We start from the raw sequence: 15232 nt of genomic DNA, 5'->3' as shown, positions 1-15232 counted from the left end.
TTGGTTATCTTTATACTCCTATATATTTTAATATATTTTAAACCATTATAAAATGTTATTCCAAAAAGTTGCATTGGCTTTGTCAGACGGCAAAAGGGGGGATCCATTACACACACAAAAAGTTAAGAGGTCCTGATGTAGAAAAAAGCAAAACCAGAGTGGCAACGTTAACAGATCCTGCCCCTTGATCTGGGTTCTTGGCCTTCCTGCATTCTTTCTGCTCACTTCATGAACTCCTTAATTACAGTATCATCTCCACCTCAAATCCACTTCCTAAGCCCCTTGTGGCCACTTCTCTACCTCTCCACAGTCTCATCATGCTTTAAACACTATCGTTTTCTATGCTTATTTTGTTTTTCTACTAGACAGTAAACTCCCAAGAGATCTGATGGACTCTAGCCCTTTCTCTAGCTCCTAGAACTGTGGTTCGGACCCTAAAAACGTTATTGATAAATGTCTCCCAATCCCTACTCTGGCTTCCCCGTGTTTGGGGAATACAAGACAGCTGCTGTGGGGGGAAAGCCGACATCAACCATCTCAAATTCCGGCCACTGGGCTAGATTCGGATTTCACTCCGGAAAGATGAGAGGCTCACACATTGTGGTGTAATGGAAAGGTCCCTGAAAAAAAAATAAAGAAATAAGATGACAAATGTTTTAAAGCTACTACTTTTAAACAGGAAACACCAGCACCAACTGAATGAGCCTGGAAGTTTATGCCTTGCCTGGGATTTCCTTAAAGAAAAAAACATTTTTTTAATAACTTTCTCAGAGGAAACCTCAGTAAACACCTGAGGGAGCAAACTAATGACACAGCGGCTTGGCTTTTTATTTTTTCTTCCCGCATCAGAGCTTTATAAAGTTGCTAATTGCTTCCACGTGCAGTGAGGCGGTGTGCATGCTTGCCGGCCAGCCAGTTCAGATAGGGTTGAGTCATCCTTAGAGCGCTCTCAGAGGTAACACCGAGACTCGCACATGGACGCGCAGGGCAAGCCACCTCCGCGTCCCCCGCGCTGACCCCTTGACCTTAGACGGAAGCGCCTGCGCAGTAGCAGGAAAGGCGCGCACCAGGGTTACCGTAGAGGGGGAAGCTCGAGAGCTGAGGAAGAACGCCGCCAGCCCGGTGCTGGGGGCCGGGTAACGAAACCCACACCATCATGTAACGACAAACCCCACCCCCAAGAAGCGAGCCGGGGCGCCAGAAAGGCGGGGGTTGGGGGTGGAGACGGGAAGGAAAACCAACCGCCATTTTCCTCCCGCTTCGAGAACGAAACGGACACGCGCGCGCCCCCTCAATCCTCGGGACCGCCTAATACCCCAACCCCTCCAGCTTCCGGCCGGTCTCGCGAGACTGCACTCCTAGAAATCTCGAGCCGTCTTCGTCGAGCCGTACCTTGGGGTTGCTGGTTTGGTCGAGGGGTGGGTGTGGAGAAGGGGAAGAGAGAAGACAGGGAAAGGCGGCAGACCTTGATTGACACGACACCGCCGCTAATGGTGTGCAGACTCGAAGGGCTCACCAACCAATTGGCTGGGACGGGTGGGGGCGGAGCTCTGGGGAGGCGGGGGAAGGGACGAGAAGCAGAGGCGGGCAGGAGACCGTGATTGACTCGAGAGCTTGGCCAGTGGTGCACGAGTTCGAGAGGCCTATCGGCCAATAGGTTGGGACTCTCCGCAAGGGCGGGCGTGAAAGTAGGGAAGCGAGACGCTGGGGGAAGGCTGGCGGCCATGATTGACATGAAGCAAAGGCCAATGGTACGCGGGCTCGAGAGGCCCACCAGCCAATGGGCTGGGACGGCCGGACCAGGGAAGGCGGGGCCTGGGGGGGTAGATTGATCGCGGCGGCGGCATCGGCGTTGTTCAGTCAGAGCGAGAACATTCCAGAGGTGAGTCTGAAGTGGCTTTAGCTCCAGCCCCGCGGGGCCTCTTACTGTAAAGCCGCCAAGGGTCTGGGCTCTCGGAACGACTAGCGGCACCCGGGGCAGGCGGGTGGGATAGGTAGGCTGCACTGATGCTTTTTCTCGCAGGGACTGGCTCCTGTTAATGGCGTCTCTGTTTCTCTTCCTTCAGGTCGCCAGGCTCCCAGGTGCCGAAGGGTGTTGCCTCCCCCCGGACGTCGCTGGGACCGCCCCCCCTTCCCCCCCGCTGGTCGGCGGCGGCACCTGGCTCGGGCCGCTCCTCCCGCTCCGCCTCCTCCTCTTCTTTCCTCCTCCTCTTCCCTTCCTCCTCCTCCACCTCTTACTGCTGCTCGGTCTCTTGTTTATTCCGCGCCTCAGACACTTCATCCCAGTCCCGGGCGAGCAGCGTTGGGTTTATGTCTTTATTTGACGAAAACGGTGAGTGGAGGGCGGGCGGCGGAGCTTTGGCGGGAGGGGGCGGCGGCGGGAAGCGTGTGAGGAGGCGCCCCGGCCCTGGGGATATGGCGGCCGCACAAAATGGCGGCTCTATTTCCTCGTGACCTCTCCCTCCCCCCAGTCGCGTGGCGCAGTTTACTTAGCGAACCCTCACTAGTTGGAGAAGAAAGGGGAAGTCCCGGGGTCGGCGGGTACGACCCCCCAGCCTCTGGGAAGGGGGCGCACCCAGGTTGATGTTTGGCGAACGACTGGGGAAGGGGGTGGTGATCCTGGTAGCTTTGCGCATGCGCCACGCCTCCTCAAAAGCTGACTCAGTGCTTAATTGCTGCATTTATGAGTCATCCAGCCCGGCTGGGGGAGGAGACTGCCGAGGGGGAGGGGAGCGGAGAGGAGGGCCCGGCTCCGCAGTCCTAGCAGGCCTCTGCTGCTCCTCGCTGTCGTTTTCCTTTTCTCCGGATTCTTTCTGCTAGTTTTTGTCACCCTGTGGGTGCGGCAACTGCAGGGAAGAGGGGTCCCGAACTCCGAGGCAGCTTGGGGGCAAACCCCATCTGCTTAGTTAAACCATCTCTAGGGTGTCGTCTATTTCTTGACCTAGAGAGAAGTTATACTTAAGGTCTTTCATAAGCCTGATGTCCGTGGTTGCATTAGAATACAGGTAACAGTGAATGGCAATTTTTTTTTTTTTTTTGGAAGATAAATGAAAAATAGTAGGTCGAATTGTAAGCTATTTATAACATTTCGTTCCAGTTTTTATGCCTGGTGTAACAAAATAGGTGACTTGTGGTTGGGATGTCCTCATCTTTCTGATTTGTATTTTGAACAAGGATTCCTACATAAAATTTAACAGGCAGTATACTGACCTTATTAGATTTAAGTCTATTTCATGTAAATTTGTTGTGCAGTATCAAAATATTAGTTTAGACTAGTTTTCTGAATTCTGCTGAACTTAGGGAACCAGGGACAATGCATCCAAGGTCAATTAGGCTGTCACTAATGCATAGGAAGATTGTGAGGAGATTTAAATATCAGCAATAACAAGAATATAGTTGAATCCCTTGTCCCTTGGCTGTTTGTTTTTTTTAATGGTTTTGTTTTTTTCTCCCTTCCCAAAAAGAAAAGTTACATTGTCAACAATTTTCCTGTGTGTTCTAAATTAACTGCATTTTGTTTGGGGGTTTTTTAAGTTCTTTCCCCAACTTAATTATTCTGTTTATGGAATTAGATACCGTTTTTAGACTGTTAGAACACCAAATGGGGGGTATTTTTCTTTTTAGAAGTAATTAAATTTTGTTTATTCTCTCACCCTACCTCCCCATCTGTTTCAGAGCTGTTGCGCAGCCATTGGTACCTGTATTGGGGAAATATAGCATACAAGCAAGACGCTTACAGCCTCTGTGGCAAAAACTTTTTCATGTCAGAGACCGAGAACTCTTGCAGTCGTTTATGTCATCCCTTCTTCTCCAGACAGAAGATACCAAAAAGTTGCAATCAAAGATCTCTTCATCTTATTGATAAAACTACTACTAATAAGCCAAAATGTCTGTCAACGTCAACCGCAGCGTTTCAGATCAGTTCTATCGCTACAAAATGCCCCGTCTGATTGCTAAGGTAATGATTTCCTTTTCCAGTTGGTTTGGGGAGGACCAAGTGCCAGTAAGTCTTTTTATATATTGTTAGTTATTTATGTCCTTTAAATGCAAAGCTCAGTGGTCTTTTCTAGGATGAAAATGACAGTGTTTTGTTTTTCTTTTCCAGGTTGAGGGCAAAGGAAATGGAATAAAGACAGTCATAGTCAACATGGTTGACGTTGCAAAGGCGCTTAATCGGCCTCCAACGTGTAAGTAATCTTTTGAAGAGATGTGAACAAATAAAATGCTGAATGCTGGCAATGCCATTTGTATTTCTAGTCTGAAAGCTTGTGTTTTGAGCCTATGGAACACAATTGGCAATACTGACCTCTAGAGAAGACTTAACTTTTCTCATGTTTAGTTTATCTTCTATATGTATATGCAATGTTTTTTAAAACTTGGAACCAAGTATAAATACTCTTTTAATATTGAGTAATGATTGTATGTATATGAGTGGACAAGCAATGAATACAACAATTATTGGTGAAGCAAGACTTTTTAGTTCATTCACTTTTTTTTCTCCCCCCTTTAAGATCCCACCAAATATTTTGGTTGTGAGCTGGGAGCACAGACCCAGTTTGATGTTAAGAATGACCGTTACATTGTCAATGGATCTCATGAGGCGAATAAGCTGCAAGACATGTTGGATGGATTCATTAAAAAATTTGTTCTCTGTCCTGAGTGTGAGAATCCTGAAACTGATCTGGTAAGTGAATTGTTAACATTAGATATGTTTGTATTGGCATATGAAATCAGTGTTTTTAAAGGTAAGTACATAACCTAATTTATATGTGTATACTTAACTCTGGAATGAAAACTATACTCAATTCTTTGAATATTTTCTCTCTACAGCATGTCAATCCTAAGAAACAAACAATAGGTAACTCTTGCAAAGCCTGTGGTTATCGAGGCATGCTTGACACAAACCATAAACTCTGCACATTCATTCTCAAGAACCCACCTGGTAAGTAGTATCCCCCTACTTTTTTTTTTTTTTTTTAACAGTTATATAAAGCAGTATAATAATGGAATTCATACTGAGTTTGTTACCTTTAAAAAAAAAAAAAGGCCAGAAAGACTTTGGATAATATGGTATCTTTACCTGAGGGTTTGGTTCTCCACCATGACTTTTTGCTCAATCATTGCAAGTAACACTCTGTGGCTGACAAAAAGTTGTTTGACACAATTTCAACTTGCAAAAAATAAGTAAGTCTAACCTATTCCAGTGATCTCTTTTAAATGAGACCATCTGTTATATAGACTTAAACAGTATTAGTACCCAGGACTAGAAGACTTTATATTGAAACTTAATTTAGTTTACCCCCAGGACACAGGAAAGAAAACCTAGAAGATCCTATTTGGGGCAACTATAGATAGGCTTGAGAAAGTGCATAGTAATGGAAATTGTGGGATTCAACTTTGTCTTCTTCCCCTTTCTTCCTCAGAGAATAGTGACAGTGTTACGGGAAAAAAAGAAAAAGAAAAGAAAAATAGAAAGGGCAAAGACAAAGAAAATGGTTCTGTGTCCAGCAATGAGACAACACCACCACCACCACCACCCAATGAACTTAACCCTCCACATGCTGTGGTGAGTGTGGGAAGTACAGTCTTGTTAGTTGTTATTATTTGAACTTTACACCATATACAGGTATGAGGGGATCTGAATTTGTGGGCAGTGATCCTAAAAATAGGCAATAAAAAAACAAATGTAGAATATAACAGTATATGGAACTTTTGGCTTTAAATTAGGATACAAATAAAATTTGGAAGAAACACCAGGCAAAGAGATAGTTTTTGCTTTTATTAAGGATTCAAAACTATTTTCCACAGGGAAAGGCCTACTAATTCAAGTTTTTTCCAAAATGTAGCTGTTAAAGTTGTAAACTATATTTTTGGTTTTATATACAGGAAGATGATGAGGATGAAGATTGGGGAGAGGACACAACTGAAGAAGCTCAAAGGCGCAGAATGGATGAAATTAGTGATCATGCAAAAGTTCTGACACTTAGTGATGACCTAGAAAGGACAGTTGAAGAAAGAGTCAATATTTTATTTGACTTTGTGAAGGTAAAGTATATGTATATTTTAATACACTTTAAGGGCTTTCTTCGATTATTTAATGTTCAGCATTTTAGATTACCAGAAGAATAAAGCACAGAATCTTCTTTTTGAAACTAATGCAGTGTCTCTTCCCCTTTGCCCTTAATTTCACTTTCTTATATTTGGGTACTTGTGAATGGGTATCAAATTATAACTTTCAGTTCTTGTATCCTTCCTGCAGAAAAAAAAAGAAGAAGGTGTTATTGATACTTCTGACAAAGAAATTGTCGCAGAAGCAGAAAGACTGGATGTAAAAGCTATGGGTCCTCTTGTTTTGACTGAGGTTCTTTTTAATGAGAAGATTCGGGAACAAATTAAGAAGTATAGACGTCATTTTCTACGAGTAAGCACTTTGTTTTTGTGGCTACTCTTTTAGGGATGGACAGCATTTCACTTGAAGTAAAAAGATTTTGGAGGGGATTTTATGGGGAAATACAATGTAGGTTTTGTCTTTGGAGAGTAGTAACTGATATTTGTGGATGTAATCTGTATTTGTTAGCTAGGCTTCGCTGTTTATAAAGTATTTAAATGTTTTCTAATACTAGTTTGTTTTTACAGTTCTGCCACAATAACAAAAAAGCTCAGAGATACCTTCTTCATGGTTTGGAGTGCGTAGTAGCTATGCATCAAGCTCAACTCATCTCTAAAATTCCACATATCTTGAAGGAAATGTATGATGCAGACCTTTTGGAGGAAGAGGTCATCATTAGCTGGTCAGAAAAGGTGGGAAAATGTTTTGGGGTTAGGATTGTATGTTATTGCTTAAAAGTTTATAGTGTTAAGATTTTTTAAATGAAGGAAGCTAAGCTAAACTAACAATCACTTTGTTCAGGCCTCTAAGAAATATGTCTCAAAGGAACTTGCCAAAGAGATTCGTGTCAAAGCGGAGCCCTTTATAAAATGGCTAAAAGAAGCAGAAGAAGAATCCTCTGGTGGAGAAGAGGAAGATGAAGATGAAAATATTGAGGTATATTGCTTGTGGGATACAAATTCCAGGAGTGTATTTTATTTAAAAAAAAAAAATTAGAAATACTTGTTGAAAAAATCCTGTTTTCAAGGCAAGGCACTCAAAATGTTAAAGCTTTTTATTTCTGCTTCCATTTCTAATAACCCTTTTGAGATTCTAAGGTAATTAACAGAATGTGATATGAATATGACAATTTCTCAGAATAGTTATATAACAATGACTTTGAGTCAGATAAAATTATTTCTTTGAGCCTATGTGATTTGATTTTATGAAAAACATCTGATTTTTATAGCAAAATGCTTTATGTGAGGTAACTAGATTGTTGGGTCCTTCCTCCTAAATAAAACTGCCTTTGTTTCCTAGGTGGTGTATTCTAAGACTGCCAGCGTACCTAAAGTTGAAACTGTGAAGTCTGCTGATAACAAGGATGATGACATTGATATTGATGCCATTTAAAACGTGCAACTGAGCTTACAGTGTAATGCTTCGATTTTCTCTGCATTTTCAGCCAGAAGTGCAACATGTATGTGCAGAAGCTAAAAATGGCTTAACATCATGCTACACTTTGTACTCAAAATGTCTTTTTACTGTGAGTGGTCTTCTGTAACTAAGCCCAGTGAGACATCTAGGGAGTCCATATTACATCAGTGCCCAGGTTTAGTTTGCTTATTTATATAGCATGTTACTTTGGGGGAAAAAAAAACTAGCAATGGACACATTTAAATTACATTTATTTAGTTGTAAAAATAAAAAATTGTTTTTGGTCATTCTTCACTTTGTTACTTTGAATGACTTGAGCCTAAATTGACACTGACTTCAGTGTCTCAGCCAGCTTAAAAGGAGGAAAGGAAAAGGCTGAATTTTTTGTGATCTTGGGAGCTTATTAGATTTGATATTTCTTGGAGGGCTTCACCTGGGGGAAAAGTTGATAGTTTGACATTAGTTAATCCTGGTTAGCAAATATATGGGGGGAAATCCCTCTTATTTCTAACCCTTCAAATTTGGCATCTGAAATTGTTTCTTAGGGTAAAGTGCCACCATAAAAATGATGGGATAACACCTTGCTTCATTGGAAGTTGAGGGTATAAGTGTAAACAAAAGTTTAAAAGGGTTTTTTTCCCCTTTTTTTTTTTCCTTTTCCTTTTTTTCTCTTTTTTTTCTTTTTCTTTCTTTCTTTTCTTTTTTTTTTCCTTTTTTTTTTTTTTTTTTTTTTTTTTTTTTTTTTTTTGGAAACTTGAACTGTGCAAATTTATGTTTGCTCCATGTTGTCATTGAGGTTTAGTGCAATGTACATGTGGGCTAAGCTGAGAATCTTTCTATATTAACAAATGGAGTATTTCTGTATGTGTAGCAACTCTGCTGAGTGAAATTTCAAACTTTTTGGATGTGATTAAATAGGTTGACCTAAAACAGCCAAATCGAAGATTTATTTAGGGAAAACAGGGAGAAGATGTGCACTAATCTAAAACAGTGAACATTACTGAGAATTTTTCAGCCTTGACCTTGAGAGTCTAGATCCCAACTTCAAAATGTTTGGGCATTTACTATACCTTTTCAGTGTGCTATTTGCCCTGATGTTTTGGTTTGATATCTTTTCATGCCTTTTTACATTGATATAGCTTGTGCTGTTTGGAACTTGGGCACTATCTTGCCAAAATTTTTAAGAAGTGTTAATATGTCTAACTTGATTTTTCTAAACATTCTTATTTAAAAAGACTGAAATAAAGCTAAAAGCGTACTTTATAAGTCAGAACCTGTAATACAGAGTGTGACTTGGTATATTTTTTATTTTACATTGACAATAGCCAGATATTCACAAAATTGTTTGTGATGGGTGTTAGTTCTACAAGCAGGGGTAGAGTCTCAGCCCAGATGTTCACAAAGGTTTGATTGATTCTTAATGTGATTTCCAGATTTAAGACTTCTGGCCCAGACTTTAAACATTTTGAAACAACGGTCTTTATAAAGGGATTTTGCTATCTTGGAAAAAAAAAAAATACTGGAAATCAAGAAGCCATTGCTGAAAGGCAGAATCTTTTTAGGCCTTTTCTGTGGATTGGGAAAAAATCTTGACTGACCTCACAGATAATAAATTAGTATTTATGCAAAAGTATTGTGTAAACACCAGAATTTCCAAATGTCAGAAAGCCTTTTTAAATTGAAATGGACAGGCTGTGAGATAAGGTTGTAACATTGAGGATCACTTAAAACACGGTAGCAAGGATCGTAATCTTTCAGTTTTTGAAACACTAAGTGACAGGAAATCTTGTACACTGGACCAATGTGAAATCTGAAGGGATCAAATGTAACTAAATTTGAAGCTTTGAGAAAAATAAAATATTCACAAAGGTTATCCTAAGGAGCAATTGTATGCTTTGCTCTCTACCACTGTCTTTAAAACTTTCCTGTTTTCTTCTACATTACTTGATTATTAAAAGATTAATATTGAGCCTTTTGCATTTTTTGTGAGACCTTAACTCTTAATAAGACATAATAGTAATTACAACTATTTTGGAAAAGCCATTGCTGTGTATTAATTTCAGAGAACTTGTTCCTCCCATCCTGCCAGCTTTAAATGTGAAAGAAATGAACCAACCATTGCTTGTCCATCGGTACAAGCATAAAGATAGACCTTAATTGAAGTGAATAATATCCATGTGCAGAGAAGATGTATTCTTAATACCTTTGCTGTCCTAGAAAAGGGTTTTTCTTGTGTATTTTACATTATCAAACCCCCCCTAAGAAAGCTTTAAGAATTTAATTTCATTTGGATACCTGGTCTTTCAGTTATTTATAAGGTGGTTTGAAATGTCTTAAGCATTCTGAATGTTTGGCTTGCTTGTTGGACTAGCTCAATCATTTAAAGAATGTAAATTGGTTTTTCAATTCAGTGTCATGATAGGAAAAATCTAAACTAAAAAATGTGAACAATGGTTAATTAAAAGCCTTAGTGTGTGATCAACCAAACCTCTTATTTGTATTTGGTACAGATGGGACTGAGTGCAGATAAGTAACATTTATAGTATCAGAATTCTAAAAGGTGAAAGATTTTCGATCTTCTTTAACTTAGGGTCTTTAATCTGTACTTGGGGTTCTCTTGACCACATAATTTGTATTTGTGCTAAATATTTCATAGTTTTAATCTTTAAACAGACGGGTTTATTTTGAAGTCTGGAACAAAGACAAGAGCAAAATTAGACAAGATGGTGTTGGATGACAGCTAAGTTGTGTGGTCTGCCTTCTGCCCCTAATAGTGGGAAGTAATTTGTGTAGAGGAATTAGAGTGGTATGTGTCCTCATTTTTCTGAATTCAAATCTTAGGTCTAGACACTTAGTAATTAAAGTGACACTGGGTAAGCCACTTAACCCTCTTTGCCTCAGTGTCTCATTTATTGAGTTGAAGGAAATGGCAAGACATTCCATTATCTTTCTGCCAAGAAAATCCCAACTAGAGTTAAACACAATTGCTAATCCTAATTTGGATTTCATGTATTCAAAATAGGGCTCAAATGTATTTAACTTTGCTTTATAGCAAAGAAATTTACTTTCAAGTTCTTGAAACACTCCTTGTGAGTTGGGGGGTACAAATAGTGAAAAAGCATTTTGAACAGCCTTTTAGCCTAAAGATGTGATTTAAGTACAAAACTAAGAAAAACATCTTTTAAATATCAGCTTGTTTAAACATGAGAATTTTGCAACAGACAATACATCAATCTGTTAATTTGTTTTTGCCTATGAAGTAAAAATTAACATTCAAAGTGTTCTATATTATTATCAATTTCTGGTCTGTTCTGGTCCCTAAATTCATCTAAAAGCTGTGTTTTAACCTGAGTAACTTCCACTGTTCCATCTGTGAGGGATGTAGAAGACCCTTACGCAGAATGACTACTCAGAGATCATTCAGTAGAAAGCAGAAAAGTTTATTAAAAACCTCCAGAGGATGAGCTGTCCCATCACAAGATAAGAAAAGTCTAAAGAAGTAACATAGCTTTTATACAAGAGATTACATCACAAATAAGAGCATTGAAAAGGAGAGGGGGAGGCATCTAATTGGTGGTTGTTGCTATTCAGAGATTGGAATGGCAGGTTTCTGTTAACCTGAAATCCGATTTCTAGGAAACAAAACCAGGCCTTTAATCAAGCAGGTACCTAGGTCAAGCTAATAGACTAAAGGATAAATGTCAAATACTGAAATGTCATCAGCACAGGTTTAAGTACATATGTTTATAGCTGGCCAAGGTTTCAAGTAAATAAGAGCCTGCACATATTATACAAATCTAGGGGAAAACATGAAAACACATAAAAATACATACCTTATCTCTCTATTCCATACAAGTCTACAAATCTTAGTTTCTCTATGCCTGTGATACAATAGTGTTTATCTAAAATAACTGTTGAAATAAGCCATCTTTAAAGACCAATTAAGTACCACTTCCATAATAACATTCTGCCCTGTGCTCATAAGCATGAAATGATTTGGTATTTGACAATTTTCTATCAGATTTTTAACATGTATAAAGAACCCTGGATTAGACTTGTAATATGTTGCCTTAATAGTTTTGAGAGTGAGGTACAATATATACAAGAAGCCTAATCCAAATCTTCAAGATAGCTTTAAAAATGCAAGTATATATTATAATCTTTAAGTGTTAACTACAAAGAAGAAAGTTGATGAAAAAAAAAATTACAGCAGTGGACAACTAATTGGTCAAAATGGAGGGGGTGATATAATCACAAGTATCAATTTAGATGATTTAAAGTGAGTAAAGCATTTGTATAGAGGAGCTACAATGAGTAGAAAAAATGTTAAAATCTAACAAGTGGTATCCAAAGATTTACACAGAGCCAGTCCTTTCCTGATGGCTTATCAGCACTATTTGCCATGTTCCTGCCATTTGCTAAACCATGGGAATTGGCAACATATATTTTCCTAGGGGAAATATACATAAAGTACATAGTTCAGGAAGAACCTCACAAAAAGGTGCTTTTGCTGCCTTGTAGGAAATTAAGGAATTCTGTGAAGCAGAGGAGGAAATTATGTTGGCAGGGATGAATACAAAAGGCATGAGATAGGTTTGAGTATTGTAAGGAACGGCAAAAAAGTTGGGTACATTCAATAGGAATAGGAAGAGCAACATGAGGCTGGAAAGGCATTTTGGGGGACTGGATTGTGAAGGGTTTTAAAAATTTGAATTTTACATAGTTTATGTAGAAGATAGCACCACAAGTTACTGAGTAGAAGAGTACAGATCTGCTGATGGCAAATTACAACAGAAATAAGACTTGGGAGCAGTTGCATATGTAGTGTGAAGGAAGTTAGGATAACATTTTGATTGCCAACCTAGAATAGGTCACAATATACTCGGCAGAACTAGAAATGTGGAAGACTTGACAGGTTTGGGGAAAAGGATAATTGATTTTTAAGATGAGTTTGAAATTATTCTCACCTGCTCATTCCCCTAGGGAAATCTTCACATGCTTGGGGTGGACATTCCCTTAACTCACAGAGGAGTTGGAAGTTCATCAATTACCCTTTGCCTATGGGTTTTACCCCCAGGTATAGCTGCTGCTCATGCTACAGTTTGAAGCCATAAGTGAAAGTCAAATGACAGAACACCACCAAAGGCTGAATGAGCAGCCCTTGAAAAGGCCTCTCACACCAGAGGTGCTAGTCCTCTGAAATACCTCATCTGCATTGGAAAACACCTGCAAATACATAGGAGAACTCTGATGGGTCAGTGTCCTGAAAACCTGGAAGAGAGAGTATCAAGTAGAGAATGATGAATAGTATCAAAGTCTGAAGAAAAGCCAAGGATAATGAGAATTAAGATATGGCCTTTTCAAACCTTACCAAGCCTATTGTCTTCAGTTTATCTGTGGAACAAAAATAGCTCCCATCTCACAGGGTGGTTGTAAGGATCAAATGAGATAATATGTAAATATTAAAATGCAATATAATTGTTAACTAATATTTTAAATAGTTTCTATAATCTGTCCTATGGGGGAAAAAATCTCATTACTAATAAAAACAACTCAGCTTTCACTTAATATCAAATTGGTAAGGATGAATGTCTTTCTGTGAATGTGCTGTGAAAGTTAAGCACACATACTTCTGAGAAGCAGAATTATATATGAAAAAGCATGACTTATCTTTGACCTAAGTTATCCCACAACTAGGCACATCCCCAAATGAAGTTAGAAAAGTACCAAAGATAACAAAATAGTTTAAAAATCAGCTCTTGTGTAAGCCAAAAACAAAGTCTGAAGTATGATAATTGGCGGATAATAAATTATACTTGAATTTAATGAAATATGTAATAAGTGAAAATTGAAAATTCAGAGATTTATAGGAAACACATAGGAAATAGAAACTGATAAAGAAAACCAAAAAAACAAAATGCATACTGACCACAATAACTTAAATGAAAACAGTGCTTTTAGAAAATCTAAAATCAGACTAAGCACAATAACCTTGATACCAGAGCACTAAGGGTGACTTTTCCTCCATAGAAAAGTAGTGAACTACAAATATAGGATGTTCTCTGTGAGACATGACATCTGTCACTTGGTCTTGATAAATTTTTTTTTTCCTTTTAATAAAGGAACATTTTATAGTGGGAGTAAGTCATCAGCAACTGACTTACATTAGAAAATTTACTTTAGTTACTATTTTTGTCTTTTTTTATTAAAGCCTTTTATTTTCAAAATATATATATGGGAGTGAAACAAGGTTGCCCACTATCACCATTACCATTCAATATAGTACTAAAAACGCTAGCCTCGGCAATAAGAGCCGAGAAAGAGATTCAAGGAATTAGAGTAGGAAATGAGGAAATTAAACTATCACTTTTTGCAGATGACATGATGGTATACTTAGAGAACCCCAAAGACTCTGCTAAAAAGCTACTAGAAATAATTCAAAATTTCAGCAAAGTGGCAGGATACAAAATAAATCCACATAAATCCTCGGCATTTTTATATATCACTAACAAAATGCAACAGCAAGAGATACAAAGAGAAATTCCATTCCAAACAAATGTTGAGAGTATAAAGTATTTGGGAATCCATCTACCAAAGAATAGTCAGGAATTATATGAGAAAAACTACAAAACACTTGCCACAAAAATAAAGTCAGATTTAAATAATTGGAAAGACATTCAGTGCTCTTGGATAGGCCGAGCGAATATAATAAAGATGACAATACTCCCCAAACTAATCTATTTATTTAGTGCTATACCAATCAGACTCCCAAGAAACTATTTCAATGACCTAGAAAAAATAACAAAATTCATATGGAAGAATAAAAGGTCGAGAATTGCAAGGGAACTAATGAAAAAAAACTCAGAGGAAGGTGGTCTAAGTGTACCTGATCTAAAGCTATATTATATAGCAGCAGTCACCAAAACCATTTGGTACTGGCTAAGAAATAGAACGGTAGATCAGTGGAACAGATTAGATACAAAGGAAAAAAAAGGGTACATCTATAGCAATCTAATCTTTGACAAACCCAAAGATACCAACATTAGGGATAAAAATTCATTATTTGGAAAAAAAACTTGGGAAAACTGGAAATTAATATGGCAGAAATTAGATATGGATCCACACTTAACACCATATACCAAGATAAGATCCAAATGGGTCCATGATTTAGGCATAAAGAGGGAGATAATAAATAGATTAGAGGAACAGAGGATAGTCTACCTCTCAGACCTGTGGAGGAGGAAGGAATTTATGACCAGAGGAGAACTAGAGATCATTATTGATCACAAAATAGAAGATTTTGATTACATCAAACTAAAAAGTTTCTGTACAAATAATACTAATGCAAACAAGATTAGAAGGGAAGTAACAAATTGGGAAAATATTTTTAAAAACAAAGGTTCTGACAAAGGTCTCATTTCCAAAATATATAGAGAACTGACCCTAATTTATAAGAAACCGAACCATTCTCCAATTGATAAATGGTCAAAGGATATGAACAGACAATTCTCAGATGAAGAAATTGAAACTATATCCACTCACATGAAAGAGTGTTCCAAATCACTACTGATCAGAGAAATGCAAATTAAGACAACTCTGAGATACCACTACACACCTGTCAGATTGGCTAAGATGACAGGAACAAATAACGATGAATGTTGGAGGGGATGTGGGGAAACTGGGACACTAATACATTGTTGGTGGAGT

General features: G+C 38.5%; 1 protein-coding gene and 1 non-coding gene across 3 annotated transcripts; both read left to right on the top strand.

The window, feature by feature from the left end:
* Positions 1-919: 919 nt before the first annotated feature.
* On the top strand, positions 920-9494 carry EIF5 (eukaryotic translation initiation factor 5). Of its 2 annotated transcripts, none has more exons than XM_074291195.1 (12): positions 920-1882; positions 2067-2332; positions 3676-3958; positions 4106-4187; positions 4512-4684; positions 4831-4942; positions 5424-5566; positions 5887-6045; positions 6260-6421; positions 6637-6801; positions 6911-7045; positions 7409-9494. In XM_074291195.1, the coding sequence occupies exons 3-12, from the start codon at positions 3887-3889 to the stop codon at positions 7499-7501; spliced, it is 1296 nt and encodes a 431-aa protein (XP_074147296.1). In that variant the 5' UTR covers positions 920-1882; positions 2067-2332; positions 3676-3886; the 3' UTR covers positions 7502-9494. The 2 variants fall into 2 exon arrangements, with proteins under 2 accessions (XP_074147296.1, XP_074147295.1); XM_074291194.1 differs by having other exon boundaries at positions 1008-1493.
* Positions 5125-5249, top strand: LOC141559258 (small nucleolar RNA SNORA28). Its single transcript, XR_012487321.1, has one exon. It is a non-coding gene; the product is annotated as a small nucleolar RNA SNORA28 (small nucleolar RNA).
* Positions 9495-15232: the final 5738 nt, after the last annotated feature.

This window comes from Sminthopsis crassicaudata, chromosome 2 (genome assembly GCF_048593235.1).
Source record: "Sminthopsis crassicaudata isolate SCR6 chromosome 2, ASM4859323v1, whole genome shotgun sequence".
In the NCBI taxonomy this organism is placed as follows: domain Eukaryota; kingdom Metazoa; phylum Chordata; class Mammalia; order Dasyuromorphia; family Dasyuridae; genus Sminthopsis; species Sminthopsis crassicaudata.
The sequence above is the reverse complement of the archived record's forward strand: the minus strand, read 5'-3'. Positions and strand labels throughout refer to the sequence as shown.

Excerpts from the sequence above, each read along its gene's own strand:
- EIF5 (XM_074291195.1), top strand. The coding sequence starts at position 3,887 with ATGTCTGTCAACGTCAACCGCAGCGTTTCAGATCAGTTCTATCGCTAC. Across the intron at positions 4,188-4,511 it reads GCTTAATCGGCCTCCAACGT|ATCCCACCAAATATTTTGGT; the intron begins GTAAGTAATCTT and ends CCCCCCTTTAAG. Across the intron at positions 7,046-7,408 it reads ATGAAGATGAAAATATTGAG|GTGGTGTATTCTAAGACTGC; the intron begins GTATATTGCTTG and ends TTTGTTTCCTAG.